The sequence below is a fragment of the Schistocerca cancellata genome, chromosome 5, assembly GCF_023864275.1.
Source record: "Schistocerca cancellata isolate TAMUIC-IGC-003103 chromosome 5, iqSchCanc2.1, whole genome shotgun sequence".
Taxonomy (NCBI): Eukaryota; Metazoa; Arthropoda; class Insecta; order Orthoptera; family Acrididae; genus Schistocerca; species Schistocerca cancellata.
The window spans coordinates 294,434,467-294,451,054 of NC_064630.1; the positions used below are offsets into that span (position 1 = coordinate 294,434,467).

Genomic DNA, 16,588 nt, shown 5'->3' on the forward strand with positions numbered 1-16,588 from the left:
ATGTGTGTACATATTAAGGTATCACATATAAAGATATCTGCACTTATAGCTCTGTACAACAACGCAAAGTAGGCCAGAGTAATGGCATCTACAATCTGTATAAATAGAACAATTATCATATGGACTAATCAATCAGAAATAACATTTGAAGATTGGTTGCTTGTGTGATGATCGTATTAACACCTTTCAACAAGCGATGCAGAAATGTCTGTGCAGGCAATAGATCGCTGCAAATGTGGTGAGTTTACACGATACAAGTACCAATGTACTGCTCGCCTGCCATCTGTCAGTGTAGAAATGAAATTTCAGTGGCAAGTGATTACACTCTTGTAGCCTCAAAGTTTATTTCAGTTAGTCAGAAATGGAGGAAATCTATTATGGTCTATGTTCTCAACTTGCAGAATAAATAAACACACAAAAATAGCAAGAAACAGAAAGACTGATCAAAATGATCTAAACAGTGACTTATTAAGAGAAGACAATTTTCGCACTTAAAATGTACTTCACGACTTGCAGGAAGAACCTGAGAACTGACTTAATTATTTGGGGAAGGATCTGGAAATTTGTAATTGTATTTTGACGCTCATAAATCCTCCTGTAATATGGAGAAACGCTTGTATTAGGAAAGTAGTTTCTCCACATGAGCAGATGACAGTGATGTTAAGATTCCTGGCAGGAAGGAGACATAATAATGTAAAATATTCTGCTGCGGTTTCGAAACAAGCTTTGAGTAAAATCATATCTAACAGATATGAATCTATTTATGCTTCCCAGAAGGATGATTTTGGGAAGTTAAGTAAAATACTGTACATCAAATCTAACACATTGCAGATAGTACTTTTACAGTTTCAGACATGTTTGAAACATGGTATATTCTCAGAAATTAGCTCCCTACTGAAGTCCACCAGCATTCTGTTAAAGACTTTTGTATGAGAATATAGATTAAAACTTCATTCTGAACTCTTGACAGTGATTCATAGTCTATCCGAAAAGTTTTATTTCTAGTATTATGGCATTGGATTCTACAGTTCACCTCTAACTCACCCTTCTTAAGAACTATATATTATATTATGAAGTACAAAAACATGAGTAATAATCCCCATGTCCTTGAAGGCACTGTTGCAAGATCTGCTATTATCAGTTTAACACAATATCCTGCCTCAACTTTTCTTTAGAACAAGTAGAGGATACTTTTTCTGCTACATTGTCAGATAAGATTATGCTATAGGATAGCACTGAGTGAAAGTATGCTAGCCGACGCCAGATCTAATGGATTTCGTTATTTTACCTCGCTCTCTGCCGTAAACTGTTCACAAAGATTTTTTTTTTTGTACTACTGTTTCCCTGTTTGCCATAGGGTCAACTGCATGCAGTGTCCCTTCTAAAGGATGATAAGGAGCTGTATTCTTATATCTATCGTTGTATTCCCTGCTCTTAATTTTCTACAGATATGAATGCCTCGTCCACAATCCGATATATTCAGCAATTGACTCTCAAGGACACAAACGTGTATCTGCCATTTTAAAATTAACTATGCACACACAGACGAAAAACGATAGACTGACGAAACAACTGACTCAAACATGTTTCACTGCTGGATTTGCGGCGATCTCCTGCCCAAGTGCTCTAGCTTGCTTGCGCAGATGTGATTTGAACCCACAGATTTGAGCAATTTCGTTGAAACTTCCAACTCCAGCTTCCAGTTCGCGCAACTCTCCTGTCCACACGCAACGATTTACTTGCACAGATGTTGTGTGCGCAGATATTTCTGCAAACATATGTACGGGCCTTTCAGCCTCGTGTAAGAAAGAGAAACATCTACCACGATGTGGCGGAAATGGACAGTAGTAGGATCCTGGCCTATCAAGATTTTCGTTTACCATTCTGAGATATTGTTGCACGGTGTTCCATGATTGTCATGCGAATGTGGAATTGATGGGTTCAGAAAGGCCTTACTAACTGCCATGCAGATATCAGGAGCCCCGAGCGGCTAGCATCCGTAAGATAGAAGTATTTTTCACTCGTATGAACAGGATCTTACAACCACATCAAGTACCTGGAGTCACAGTGTGGGATTGATTGCAGCGAAACAAGTATCCATACTAACAGATCGAAGATGTCTGGAGCACTTCGGACTGCCGGCACGGCGACCATGCTTGCGGCTTCCCTTGACGTAGGAGTAAAACGTGTGCACCAGTCAACAACACTGGACAGAGGAGCTTCACTACATCGTTTTAGACGAGTCGTGATTCTGATTACGGCATCACTAAGGATTTGCCCGAATGTGATAGCTCCAGGAGGAATGAACATTGCCAGATTTCATTCGTTGTCGTCATGTCATCTATTATTCCTATTATAATGCTTACACAGAAGAAGTAAAATTTCTGAAGTTCTTTTTTTTTTTTTACCTACGGACATTACAATGAAACCATTGCCATATCAAATGCAAGTGATTTTACAATTTACGATATTTCCTTCTCTTTTTCTAAAAAAAAATTTTTCTTTTGTAGCTGTACATGCTACCTGATAGCGGAATGTTGGTTTCAGAACACCTTGGAATTATCTATCTTGAATGGGGCACATGCAGTTCTTGGAAGACAGTCGACCGCTATTCTCATACCTTGCTTTCTACGACTATAATTTTTATTCGTACCTTATTACATGCTCTTTCGTCAGAGGGAAAAATGACAAACTGAATGGAATAATCCTATACAATTATCTCTCATACAACACCATTGGACAGAATCTGAAAATATAAATTTCTCGCACCTGTTAGCATGTGTAGGAGTGACATTTATACCTATTCGTGACATCTTCTTGTTTGTTCGAAAGTCTTTGGTGCGATATTTGAATCGCAATTCAAGTGTGCCGATGTATACATCATCAACAACATTGCGGTTTCTTGGTAAAACTGTGAACATGGGTGGAAAATAAGCATTCAATGGCTGAAGAAACGCCATAAAAGACAAGAAACATGAATGTTCTGTAACATAAAACAAAGGCACTTTCGATTATTGGATTCCTTTGCTGTGAATGAACGTAGAAAGGAGGAACATTAGCTCTGAAGACAGTATTGGATGTTGTGGACAATTCCTTTCCTTCAACTGGGGCAAATAACTAGCCGGTAAGACGAACTTCAATAAAATTATGTGGTGTTTACTCAGATAATCTAGATATATATCTGAAGTTCAAACCAGCATCTTGATGTTCGTACGTCAATTGGTCAAAGTGCGTTTGTGTGAAGATTACAGATGTGCGTACAATTTCTGGCCATCAGTAAGTTCACGTAATTCGATTATTTTAAAGTGATCACTAGTAATGTCTAGAATGGGCTGTCTGTAGAGATCTGGCCCATTGTTTGTAGATTAGGTTGTAAGTGACATACACTGGAGTGTATGAAAAGCCCATAAATTTTCAATTTGTGTAGAAGTGATCTACGTGAATTCCTAGAGTCACAGAAAACTAACATAATTTTAGATTAAATTTTAAGTAGATTCTTTGAGGAGAAATTTTATTGCTTGCTGTCTTTGCATATGAGAGAATGTAGTTATGTTTAGACTTTTGGCTCTCTCTTGTAGTGAAGTGCGTTTGTAAGCTTCTTCTCTTAAGAATTAACATGTAATAGATACTGACACATTGCTGTATGTCTGCCAGGCAAGTTTGGTTACACAGTGGATACTACCGTATTTTGACAGCTAAGCTGACACACTTGTAGATTGTCAGTTGCACAGATCCCATTATGGCCTACTACTTCATTGATATAGAAAAATTGACAGAAATGTTACTTCCATGATTAATTCCAAATCAGTTAATTAATAGTTGCTATAATTTTGAGTACTTTAAATTGATTTCTGTTTCAAAGTGAAGTATTCCACTTGTGACCAATATTAAACTTTTCTTATTTTCAGTTCTTGAGTACATGATAGGTTATGGCTACTCTTTTCTCATGTCTGAATGTTGTAATTCGTTCCCTCAAAATTTTATTTTTGAAAGTTTCAGTTCAAAAAGATGTGATCGATCATGTTAGATTTTAAGGCATAAGGACAGGTCCAACTTTCCAGTCTGTGAGGCATAACTAGCTGAAGTGAAAGTGCACTAGAAGGTTGAGTGTGGTTCCAGTCGGACAGTTAAGAGTTTGAACAGTTAAGTTATCAGGGAATTTGTCTCATAGGTGAAATTTTGACTGAGAATCAAAATTACTGCAGTGAGAGAAAATACTATAGGTCTATCTCAACACTGTTTTGTTGTGTACAATGTAATAATGTTTATATTATTTTTAATGCTGCATCTGTAGAATGCTTTGAGTTGCTAGTGATGGGCTGAAGTAGATTGTAAGAGATCTTTTTCTGATTTTTAGGGAACTTGTGGAAACGCATTTCAGAAACTCTGTGATTTTGTCCACTGAAAAATGTCTCAGCCGAAATCTGATACTTGGGGTAACAATTCAGAGTTACAGTCCCCTGCTCTAGTGAAGTTGCAAATGGAAGTTGACGAGTGTGAGATGTCACCCGTGGCAGGACTGACAGCTAATATGAGTGGTGCCTCTCTTGGCTCAACACCACGTCGAAAATTATCTGCTATACACAATATCGAGAATACACCTGCTGATGAAACTACCTGTAAATGTGAGTAACTGATTTATCTATGTTTTAGATTATTTGTGTGATGCCTCAGATTCTGCACCTGTGTGCGCTACAGAGCAATGAGTGTGACTTGTCAACTTTCTTACGTCCCAACATTCTGAGCAAGAGGAAAATGTTTGGAAGTAGACCATGCGCTCACTTGCCCGGGTTAGTAATGGGATCTATTTAAGTCTGTTTTCTAAGACTTACCAGGTAGTATGGGCTGAAGGCTCTTATTTGCCTGGCAAAAAGCTTGTTCAAGTTTTCTTCCATTATTTTCTGAATAAATGCTAGTGTGATGTTAATTAGACTTCCACCAAGTGTAATATAAATGAACTTTCTATTGAACACTGATTGTTCTAGACACAATGGTACGTGCTTTCATAAAAGGACAAGCTAGTTCCTGCCATTCTAAAAGTATTTGCATGCTGCAACTACCTGAGAATCCTAACTCTGACTCGAAGCGATCTGAATGATGTAAATATATTAAATTGTCTAAAGTCTTCAGTGCTCTGATACTTCCAAATTCTGTCAAATTCTCCTTTTGTTTGTGTACACGGCATCAGTAACAGCTGTATCAGTTGTATATTATTACTGGTACTGTGCGTCCAACTATTGGCCAAAAAGACACCGACACAGATAGGATTTTCTTTTCCATTTTTATGCTTTTAATTTGGAGGTGATGTTTGCATTAATGTTTCGCTAGAATTTTCCCCTTGAGCATTAGAGCTGGAAATAAAAATGAAAATACTACGTCCCCATTGCTTGTCTCACCCCTCTCAGGCATTGTTTGGGCTGCCTACTGTAAGACACATTTGCCCTTTTAACAATTCTGCAGTTTTATTTTATACACTTTTGCTGCGAGTTTTTGGCAGTTGGTTGGAAAATAACATTGTTACATAGAAAAGATATCAATGTCATCATTTCATGGAATCCTAAAGTACAAATATCTCCATGGAGGGCCTGGGATGGGAATCATTTATACTCTTGTGAGGAGCAATAGACATATCGTTAGTCACTTGAATGGCTTTTATGTCTTGTAGACCAGTAAAGTAATAAAATTCATTGGTTTTTTTATGGAGACACATTTGTACAATTGGATGTCAGGCATTACAGAAGTTTCAGATTCCGCCCATCTTCTTTGACCCATGAGGTCATCAATATGGCAAAAACGGCCACTTCCAGCAGATACAAAATGACTGTATCGAGTCACTACATACATTCGCCGCTGGCCGCGGTGGCCGTGCGGTTCTAGGCGCTGCAGTCCAAAACCGCGGGACTGCTACGGTCGCAGGTTCGAATCCTGCCTCGGGCATGGATGTGTGTGATGTCCTTAGGTTAGTTAGGTTTAAGTAGTTCTAAGTTCTAGGGGACTAATGACCTAAGATGTTAAGTCCCATAGTGCTCAGAGCCATTTGAACCATACATACGCCAACATGTGCGAACAAATATAAAAATGACAAAATAACGTATAACCCCAAAAATAAAATGAAACTAACGAGACAACAGCAGAAAATTGGGGGTCTAAGGCGTGGACACAATTAAAAACACCGCACCATTCCAAAAGAAATAATATAAAAAAAATTTAAATTACAGAATTCTGTTACACCAACAAAACCACAGAAATCTGACATTTCCCTTAACCTATATAGCTCAGCTGCAGATACTGATGCGAAAAACGGACATCTACAACCGCAAAAAGGGGAATCGAACATTTCCTTCGACTTATATAGCTCAATTGCAGCTATATAGCAAAAAACCAACAGCTTCAACTCCGAAAAGTGGGACCAAAACCAACAACTTACAATCCTAAATGCACCTTATTCACTACATCAATTAAAATACAACCAACCCACCATGAATATACAACACGCAAAACATCACAGTTACTATAGAATAAAACCATACCAAATATTACTTGCTAGCAAAAGCCCCCGGCAATACCACCTAGATTGGCTACCACCTTTTTCTATCTATATGGGAATTTGGAACTGCAGTGGTGCAATAAACTGATTGGTGATTACAGTTGAGCTAACAGTGTGCACACATCAAAACAAGTTTCGCGTCACCTGGGTTCCCAGAGTTCAGGAACCTGTACAGAAAATTGGAAGAGAGATCAAATAAACATCATTTCCACCTGTTTTATTGCTCATGAAAACCACACATTGCATGTTCTACCACCATACAGCGAGACCTTCAGAGGTGGTGGCTCAGATTGCTGTACACACCGGTACCCCTAATACCCAGTAGCTTGTCCTCTTGCATTGATGCATGCCTGTATTTTTCGTGGCGTACTACCCACAAGTTCATCAAGGCACTGTTGGTCCACACTGTCCCATTCCGCAATGGCGATTCAGTGTAGATCCCTCAGAGTGGTTGGTAGGTCATGTTGTCCATAAAGAGCCCTTTCCAGTCCATCCCAGGCATGGTCAATAAGGTTCATGTCTGGAGAATATGCTGGCCACTCTAGTCGAGCGATGTCATTATCCTGGAGGAAGTAATTCCCAAATGTGCACGATGGGGCCGTGAATTGTCGTCCAGTAATACGAATGCCTCACCAATATGCTGCTGATATGGTTGCGCTATTGGTCAGAGGACAGGACTCACATATCGTACAGCCGTAATGTCATCTTCCGTTACCACCTGTGATGTATGTTGGCCCCAAATAATGCCACCCCAAAACATCAGAGGACCTCCACCATGCTGCACTCGCTGGACAGTGTGTCTAAGGTGTTCAACCTGACCGTGTTGCCTCCAAACATGTCTCTGACGATTGTCTGGTTGAAGGCGTATGTGACACTTATCGGTGAAGAGAACATGATGCCAATCCTGAGCGGTCCAGTTGGTATGTTGTTGTGCCCATCTGTAAAATGCTGCATACTGTCGTTGTTGCAAAGATGGACCTCGCCATGGACGTCAGGAGTGAAGTTGCACATCACGCAGCCTATTGTATACAGTTTGAGTCTAATACGACGTCTTGTGGCTGCACGAAAAGCATTATTCAACATGGTGGCATTGCTGTCAGAGTTCCTCCAAGCCATAATCCATAGGTAGTGGTCATCCACTGCAGTAGTAGCCCTTAGGCAGCCTGAGCAAGGCAGGTCATCAACAGTTCCTGTCTCTCTGTATCTCCTTCGTGTCCGAATAACATCGTTTGGTTTACTCCAAGGCACTTGGACACTTCCCTTGTTGAGAGCCCTTCCTGGCACAAAGTAACAATTGCGAACACGATTGAATCGTGGTATTAACCATCTAGACATGGTTGAACTACAGACAACACTAGCCGTGTACCTCCTTCCTGGTGGAATGACTGGAGCTGATTGGCTGTCGGACCCCCTCCGTCTAATAGGCACTGCTCATGCACGGTTGTTTACATCTTTGGGTGGGTTTAGTGACCGCTTTGAACAGTCAAAGGGACTGTGCCTGTGATACAATATCCACAGTAAATGTCTATCTTTCCGAGTTCTGGGAACTGGGGTGACACAAAATTGTTTTTGATGTGTTTGTTTACATTCCTAAATTGCTCATCTCAATTGAGAGTTGTCAGCAATTGAAATTGTGGTATAGATACTAACATTGGGATGAAGCTGAGTGCATGTAATGTGGGTAAGCAAACATACATGGACAAGTGGATCATAATAGGTTCACTCACTTGTTATTCGAATTATTATCTAAGACAAATGTCGTCTCAGGCACAGCTATTCTTAATGTTACAGTTGTAAATATGATGGAAATAAGTAATCTGTCATTAGTGGTAAAAGGCATAGTTTCCAGGATACCTTGCAGATGACCGTTTCAGAATAGGATAATGCGTGCAGGAATTGAATGTTGAAATTTTTGGAGCGTGCAAAGTTTTAAAATCATTGTCTAGTGTGGCAGTTTTTTGGTAAATCTGTACAAAGGACTATCAAGGAAAGCTAAGATGGCAGAACAGCTGAACTGTGAATCAATGTTTTATATGATTTGTGTTTTTGTAATTAAATCATGGGGCCAGGGAGGTGGGTGGGTGAAGATAAGTGATCAGTTTTTACTGTCGAAAGTAATAACACATTCGCTCATTAATCATACATGCATAGGTGTGGCCAACATCTGCACGTGGGCGGCCCATTGTAAACTTCAGTCAATTTTTTTTGTTTGTGTTAAAGATAAAACAAGATGCTGATTTTGAAAAGGCTTGTAACTTGATAGTAATCGAAACTAATAAAAAGGTTGCATTTCATCATCTGAAGAAAGTCTATACTGTCATGAACAGCTCCTGACAAAATTGCTTTTAATAATGAAAGAAATCCTGTCTGTAGTAGCAACTGATGATGACCCTGCAATTTGATCCCTTTCTCTCCAAACCAGCCAACCTGTCTGTAAGCCTACCCACTGAGCAGTGTGAATGAATGTTTGTAGGCTTCTTTTGGCTGAAGACAGTGGTTACAGTGTTTGTTTAGACTTAGTCCAGAGCATTAAACTTTTCATAATATGTGGTTGGGACTCAGTTCTGTACTCTGCTCTGTGTTCATTTTTTCTATTGACGTTACTGCTGTATTCAGTCTTGTTGGTGCCAACAGTGACAAAATACAGAATTGTGTGTTTCGCGATGCAAACATTTTAACATCAGTGATTATCAGTAACTTTCTTCAGCAAGTGCAACTCCCATCACACTAGACAGAAATCCACTTCTTCTTCGTGTAAAATATGCCCTTCATAATTGGAATTGTGTGTGACTTTCTGCCCCCACCCCAATCAGTCTGTTTCTTCCAAGTGGTTGAACACGGGATTTCTCATTGCTGAAGGTAAGTAATGACTACTCCATGTGTCTCATTTGATTGCTATCATTTTTCCTAATAGAGTTTAACTTCATTTTAATCTCTAATTAAATGGATTGTTTCAGATTTTTTAGCTGTAATCATTCATAAAGATTTATGTGGAAGATACTTAAGATTCCCGAGAAATTTTGATTTATAAATTTCGTCAAGTCATTCACTTAAATTACTTAGGCTGTAATATCATTTACAGATATGTCAATTCAAGATTGAGCCAAGTTTGCAAATATCTATAAAACAATAAATACAGAAATACACAAATAAAGGATAGCATGTTTATGAAAAATGATTTTTCTCCTGTTTAATATTTGTTCCTCATAATTATATCCAACTCTTAGGAAACCAGATTCAGGTAACAAAGATATTTTACGAAACATTGTATGTAGGTGGTGGGTAAGAATACCCCAGAAACAGTGGGTTTAGAAAAGAAATGAACTGCTGCATCGTAAATAGTTTTTGAATAAATACAACATTCAGTAGTGACAAACTACATCTGAAATTTGGATATTATAAACCAAGGGGACAGGGGAGTTTAAAAGGACCACGAAAGTGATAAACACCCCCATCATAGCCCTGAGCTCATTAAATTAAATGAAGAACAAAATCTTCTAAATCCTACATTGTCCAATTAAAAGTATTTTAGAGTACCACATTCCTTGGATGGTAATTACTGATTGTGCCAAATGGCAAATACCTCTTTAGAAAAGAATAAATTTCCAGACAACCACATCTCGGCACTTTTCCTTGGTCGTTACCATTGTGGTTCTCATCTTGCTACCTGCAACAGTCATTTCCGACAGCACAGAAATCCAATTTCCATTTAGCTTGAGCCTTTATTTTTTGTTGTTACTGCAACGAATGATGATTGCCGGTCACAAGGGAAAACCACACTGGTAACGATCTGGGACAAGCTCTGACGTTGGCGCGACAGGTACTTATTACCTTTGGCTGCAAGGTTGATTCCATTTTGCCACCAGCAATGGTGGGTCATGTTTCGACAATGCCGTTCGTGCTAGTGAAACATCAGAAAAAAATGTCAGATGTTATCCGAAGAACCAGAGACAGAAGCCAACATGCAGTATGTCAACAAGTGGCCATGAAAGTCTCAATGAATTTCAACCTTACATGTATTACAGCCCATTAAAATTGTAGCACCAAGAAGGATAGCTAATGACTATTTATTGTTGGACAGTTTACTAGGAAGAATATATGCTTATACAGGGTGTGAACTTAAGTACACACAGCTACAATCTCTAGGAACAGTGTTCTAATCCAGCTGGGCATAGTTGAATAGAGCTTGGATGACTGATCTAGGTACATCAGTCCGAGCTGTTTCAATTCTTATGCCAGAGCCATCAATCTGTGGCTAGCAAGTGGTGGTGTGTTAGTCTCCGAATGCACTCTGATCAGGTGCATTTCTTTGCGTGTTTTTGGTACTTGCATTGTTTAATTCATAAATTTCGGGCGTATTATAGTATTTGAGAGTTGTAGCATCGCGTTTTAGTACCTGAATAGTGTAAAATCGCGTAGTCTCCTTCCGCCGCCGAGCAGTGTGTCAGCAGGGCACAAGTGGCAGCATTACTGCATTTACTAGGCAATCTTGTATTTTAATAACAGTTTAAATTTTGTGTCGATTTGTTTGCGCTCTCTGTAGATTAGTTCAGACGTTCTTTGCACAACAGTTTTTAGCATGGATAGGGACTGCAACTGCTGTGTTCGGATACAGGCTGAGTTGGCATCCCTTCGTTCCCAGCTTCAGGCAGTGTTGGCTTCGGTCACACAGCTTGAGGCTGTTGCCAATGGTCATCACTGTGGGGGTCCGGATGGGGGTTTGTCGGGGACAGCCAGCTCGTCCCACGCATCCCCCGATCGGACTACGACTGTGGTTGCCCGGGATACTGCCCGCATTGAGGCTGATCCCTCACCTGTGGTAGAGTGGGAGGTCGTCTCAAGGTGTGGCAGGGGGCGAAAGACATTCCGGAGGGCTGAGCGGAAGGCCTCTCCAGTTTGTCTGACGAACCGGTTTCAGGCTTTGTCTCAGGCTGATACTGATCTTCGGCCTGACATGGCTGCTTGTCCTGTTCCAGAGGTTGCCCCTCAGTCTGCAAGATCCGGGCGGTCGCAGAGGGTGGGCTTACTGGTAGTTGGGAGCTCCGACGTCAGGCGCGTAATGGGGCCCCTTAGGGATATGGCAGCAAGGGAGGGGAAGAAAACCAAAGTGCACTCCGTGTGCATACCGGGGGGAGTCATTCCAGATGTGGAAAGGGTCCTTCCAGATGCCATGAAGGGTACAGGGTGCACCCATCTGCAGGTGGTCGCTCATGTCGGCACCAATGATGTGTGTCGCTATGGATCGGAGGAAATCCTCTCTGGCTTCCAGCGGCTATCTGATTTGGTGAAGACTGCCAGTCTCGCTAGCGGGATGAAAGCAGAGCTCACCATCTGCAGCATCGTCGACAGGACTGACTGCAGACCTTTGGTACAGAGCCGAGTGGAGGGTCTGAATCAGAGGCTGAGACGGTTCTGCGACCGTGTGGGCTGCAGATTCCTTGACTTGCGCCATAGGGTGGTGGGGTTTCGGGTTCCGCTGGATAGGTCAGGAGTCCACTACACGCAACAAGCGGCTACACGGGAAGCAGGGGTTGTGTGGCGTGGGCTGGGCGGTTTTTTAGGTTAGGTGGCCTCGGGCAAGTACAGAAAGGGCAACAGCCTCAATGGGTGCGGGGCAAAGTCAGGACATGCGGGGACCAAGCAGCAATCGATATTGTAATTGTAAACTGTCGAAGCTGCGTTGGTAAAGTACCGGAACTTCAAGCGCTGATAGAAAGCACCGAAGCTGAAATCGTTACAGGTACAGAAAGCTGGCTGAAGCCAGAGATAAATTCTGCCGAAATTTTTACAAATGTACAGACGGTGTTTAGAATGGATAGATTGCATGCAACCGGTGGTGGAGTGTTTGTTGCTGTTAGTAGTAGTTTATCCTGTAGTGAAGTAGAAGTGGATAGTTTCTGTGAATTATTATGGGTGGAGGTTACACTCAACAACCGAGCTAGGTTAATAATTGGCTCCTTTTACCGACCCCCCGACTCAGCAGCATTAGTGGCAGAACAGCTGAGAGAAAATTTGGAATACATTTCACATAAATTTTCTCAGCATGTTATAGTCTTAGGTGGAGATTTCAATTTACCAGATATAGACTGGGACACTCAGATGTCTAGGACAGGTGGTGGGGACAGAGCATCAAGTGACATTATACTGAGTGCACTATCCGAAAATTACCTCGAGCAATTAAACAGAGAACCGACTCGTGGAGATAACATCTTGGACCTATTGATAACAAACAGACCCGAACTTTTCGACTCTGTAAGCGCAGAACAGGGAATCAGTGATCATAAGGCCGTTGCAGCATCCCTGAATATGGAAGTTAATAGGAATATAAAAAAAGGGAGGAAGGTTTATCTGTTTAGCAAGAGTAATAGAAGGCAGATTTCAGGCTACCTAACAGATCAAAACGAAAATTTCTGTTCCGACACTGACAATGTTGAGTGTTTATGGAAAAAGTTCAAGGCAATCGTAAAATGCGTTTTAGACAGGTATGTGCCGAGTAAAACTGTGAGGGACGGGAAAAACCCACCGTGGTACAACAACAAAGTTAGGAAATTACTGCGAAAGCAAAGAGAGCTTCACTCCAAATTTAAACGCAGCCAAAACCTCTCAGACAAACAGAAGCTAAACGATGTCAAAGTTAGCGTAAGGAGGGCTATGCGTGAAGCGTTTAGTGAATTCGAAAGTAAAATAATAGGTACCGACTTGACAGAAAATCCTAGGAAGTTCTGGTCTTACGTTAAATCAGTAAGTGGCTCGAAACATCATGTCCAGACACTCCGGGATGATGATGGCATTGAAACAGAGGATGACAAGCGTAAAGCTGAAATACTAAACACCTTTTTCCAAAGCTGTTTTACAGCTGAAGACCGCACTGCAGTTCCTTCTCTAAATCCTCGCACAAACGAAAAAATGGTTGACGTCGAAATAAGTGTCCAAGGAATAGAAAAGCAACTGGAATCACTCAACAGAGGAAAGTTCACTGGACCTGACGGGATACCAATTCGATTCTACACAGAGTACGCGAAAGAACTTGCCCCCCTTCTAACAGCCGTGTACCGCAAGTCTCTAGAGGAACGGAAGGTTCCAAATGATTGGAAAAGAGCACAGGTAGTCCCAGTCTTCAAGAAGGGGCATCGAGCAGATGCGCAAAACTATAGACCTATATCTCTGACGTCGATCTGTTGTAGAATTTTAGAACATGTTTTTTGCTCGAGTATCATGTCGTTTTTGGAAACTCAGAATCTGCTATGTAGGAATCAACATGGATTCCGGAAACAGCGATCGTGTGAGACCCAACTCGCTCTATTTGTTCATGAGACCCAGAAAATATTAGATACAGGCTCCCAGGTAGATGCTATTTTTCTTGACTTCCGGAAGGCGTTCGATACAGTTCCGCACTGTCGCCTGATAAACAAAGTAAGAGCCTACGGAATATCAGACCAGCTGTGTGGCTGGATTGAAGAGTTTTTAGCGAACAGAACACAGCATGTTGTTATCAACGGAGAGACATCTACAGACGTTAAAGTAACCTCTGGCATGTCACAGGGGAGTGTTATGGGACCATTGCTTTTCACAATATATATAAATGACCTAGTAGATAGTGTCGGAAGTTCCATGCGGCTTTTCGCGGATGATGCTGTAGTATACAGAGAAGTTGCAGCATTAGAAAATTGTAGCGAAATGCAGGAAGATCTGCAGCGGATAGGCACTTGGTGCAGGGAGTGGCAACTGACCCTTAACATAGACAAATGTAATGTATTGAGAATACATAGAAAGAAGGATTCTTTAGTGTATGATTATATGATAGCGGAACAAACACTGGTAGCAGTTACTTCTGTAAAATATCTGGGAGTATGCGTGCGGAACGATTTGAAGTGGAATGATCATATAAAATTAATTGTTGGTAAGGCGGGTACCAGGTTGAGATTCATTGGGAGAGTCCTTAGAAAATGTAGTCCATCAACAAAGAAGGTGGCTTACAAAACACTCGTTCGACCTATACTTGAGTATTGCTCATCAGTGTGGGATCCGCACCAGATCGGGTTGACGGAGGAGATAGAGAAGATCCAAAGAAGAGCGGCGCGTTTCGTCACAGGGTTATTTGGTAACCGTGATAGCGTTACGGAGATGTTTAACAAACTCAAGTGGCAGACTCTGCAAGAGAGGCACTCTGCATCGCGGTGTAGCTTGCTCGCCAGGTTTCAAGAGGGTGCATTTCTGGATGAGATATCGAATATATTGCTTCCCCCTACTTATACCTCCTGAGGAGATCCCGAATGTAAAATTATAAGGTGCCCTCCGCCGCGCACCGTTGGGTGGCTTGCGGAGTATAGATGTAGATGTAGATGTAGGATATGCTAGCTAGGATGACAATCATTTATTCATTCTCTCTTACATTATTTTGTTAAAAGGTAATGTTACACAGTGGATGCAGTCGCCGACCATAAGGTGTCAGAAATGTAATGCCTGCTGTTCGAATTATTGGCTGTGCAAACCAGAAACACCAGTGGCACTCCATTTTGTCTCGCCAAGTGATGGATGCAGTTTGTTAGTGTCCAATGTTGTCTATAGGCACATTACTTTTGGTGTTGTTTATCTCTGCTACTGTCTCAAGGGAAGCCAGAACAGTGGTCATTTAGCTGACAGTTTGTGGCGTTGCATACATAGTTGCACTGTCAGTGTGGTTAAACCAACCCCACATCATGAACCAAGGTGAGTTGCATGGCTGTATGATCCTCCACGTCTAAGCAGTGTGGGTTACTGTTTGCATTGGGCCATTGAGATCTTGCATGGCATGGCTCTCCTGAACCCACCATTACGTATATGCATAAGTCTTGCAATCCTGAACAACGTGAGCAACACTATCACGTAATGAGAAACTGCAGACTCGGTGCACTACAATCCTTGTGATTTGTCTGGACTAGTGCTGGTAGATGTTTATTCTTGTTATAAGAGCTACAAGAAGATATCATTCCATACAATAAGTGTTTAAATGCTCTTTTTGAATATAGGTGACATTTTCCCTCCCCACTATGTGGCTACTGAAATGCTAATCATTTGCATAGCAAAGAGTGTAGTAAACTTTGTTTCAATTTGCCGGCCGCGATGGTCTCGTGGTTCTAGGCGCTCAGTCCGGAGCCGTGCGACTGCTACGGTCGCAGGTTCGAATCCTGCCTCGGGCATGGGTGTGTGTGATGTCCTTAGGTTAGTTAGGTTTAAGTAGTTCTAAGTTCTAGGGGACTGATGACCACAGATGTTAAGTCCCATAGTGCTCAGAGCCATTTGAACCATTTTTTTTGTTTCAATTTGATGTTTGTTGCATAATCCTTACGTGTAGTTAAAAAAATGGCGGACAGCATCATGATAGAAACAAAGAATTTTGTTTGCAGAATTATCTGATAGTTGATGCTGAGGCCACCGCAGGTTTTAGATTCTCATTGTATGGTATATGGGTTATGAGAGTGTTGTAAGTCATCAGGTAGGTATTTAGTTTTGTGCTCCGTGAATAATTTGCATTATAAATCTCAGTGATATGGAATGAGCCATTTTACAGCCAAATATCAAATTTGTAAGTTAGTCAGAATGGTTGTCAGATTTGTAGCAACTACTGGTGTACTCTGAGAAACGCACACTGAATGTGCATCGTTGAAGCACTAACTCCAGTCATGCATGAACATGAGTACCATTCAGCTCAATCAGTCCTCCATGATTGTGATAATGGTACTTTATTTCATTGATCACTGTTAGGCATTGTGGTTGAAGGTGATGAATTACAGAGAGCAGGTACCTCAGCTCCACTTTCTGAATTATGATGATGGTAGAAGCCACTAAAAAAATAATTTATCAAATCTGTGCTATGTAACAGCCGTAAACATAGACACCTAGGCTTACTCGGGTATCTTGGCTCTGCATAGAAGATAGTGAGGGGTGCTAATTGACTTGATCAGGACTCTACGCAAGTTAAACTGCACATCAGCAATGCTTGTTCTTCCATATTCAAAGTGTTCTTGAAGGAGTGTATATTACAATGTATAGTTGTTACTG

General features: G+C 41.2%; 1 protein-coding gene across 1 annotated transcript in view; it reads left to right on the top strand.

Moving 5' to 3' along the window:
* Window positions 1-2,822: 2,822 nt before the first annotated feature.
* LOC126187859 (M-phase inducer phosphatase-like) overlaps window positions 2,823-16,588 on the top strand; it is a 352,923-nt gene continuing 339,157 nt past the window's right edge. Inside the window, exons 1-2 of the mRNA XM_049929174.1 lie at window positions 2,823-3,124; window positions 4,358-4,625. Coding sequence (XP_049785131.1) covers window positions 4,409-4,625 — 217 coding nt within the window. The 5' untranslated portion in view covers window positions 2,823-3,124; window positions 4,358-4,408. The remainder of the gene's footprint in view (window positions 3,125-4,357; window positions 4,626-16,588) is intronic.